We start from the raw sequence: 344 nt of genomic DNA, 5'->3' as shown, positions 1-344 counted from the left end.
GGTCGAGCTGCGCCAGCTCGCGCTGCGAGCCCAGGCGCTTGAGCACCACGCGGCGGCGGCCGCCCTCGCGGGGCTCGCCGTACTGCGCGAAGTAGACGTTCTTCACGTTGAGGAAGTCCAGCAGGCGCAGGCGGCCCCACGCCTCGAACACCACCTGCCCGTTGAGGAAGCGGCGGCACCAGCTGGTGCCGAAGCACGCCGGGCACTTATTGAGCTGCAGGAAGCGCCGGTCCGCCAGCTCGTTGCGCTGCCAGGAGGCGAGCAGCGACGGCGAGTGCAGCACCATCAGCACCAACAGGCTGCCCAGCGCCGCCAGCTTCAGCGAGCGGGACAGGCGGCCCAGC

General features: G+C 71.2%; 1 protein-coding gene across 1 annotated transcript; it reads right to left on the bottom strand.

Moving 5' to 3' along the window:
• Positions 1–3: 3 nt before the first annotated feature.
• LOC110594953 (deleted in autism protein 1-like) lies at positions 4–338 on the bottom strand (the record flags this gene model as incomplete). Its single annotated transcript, XM_021709306.1, has 1 exon — positions 4–338. A coding segment is annotated over exon 1 (283 nt), but the record flags the coding sequence as incomplete, so codon positions are not given.
• Positions 339–344: the final 6 nt, after the last annotated feature.

This window comes from Carlito syrichta, unplaced genomic scaffold (genome assembly GCF_000164805.1).
Source record: "Carlito syrichta isolate Samal-C Ts95f unplaced genomic scaffold, Tarsius_syrichta-2.0.1 Scaffold171397, whole genome shotgun sequence".
Classification (NCBI taxonomy): domain Eukaryota; kingdom Metazoa; phylum Chordata; class Mammalia; order Primates; family Tarsiidae; genus Carlito; species Carlito syrichta.
This window is presented reverse-complemented; position numbering and strand designations above follow the sequence as displayed.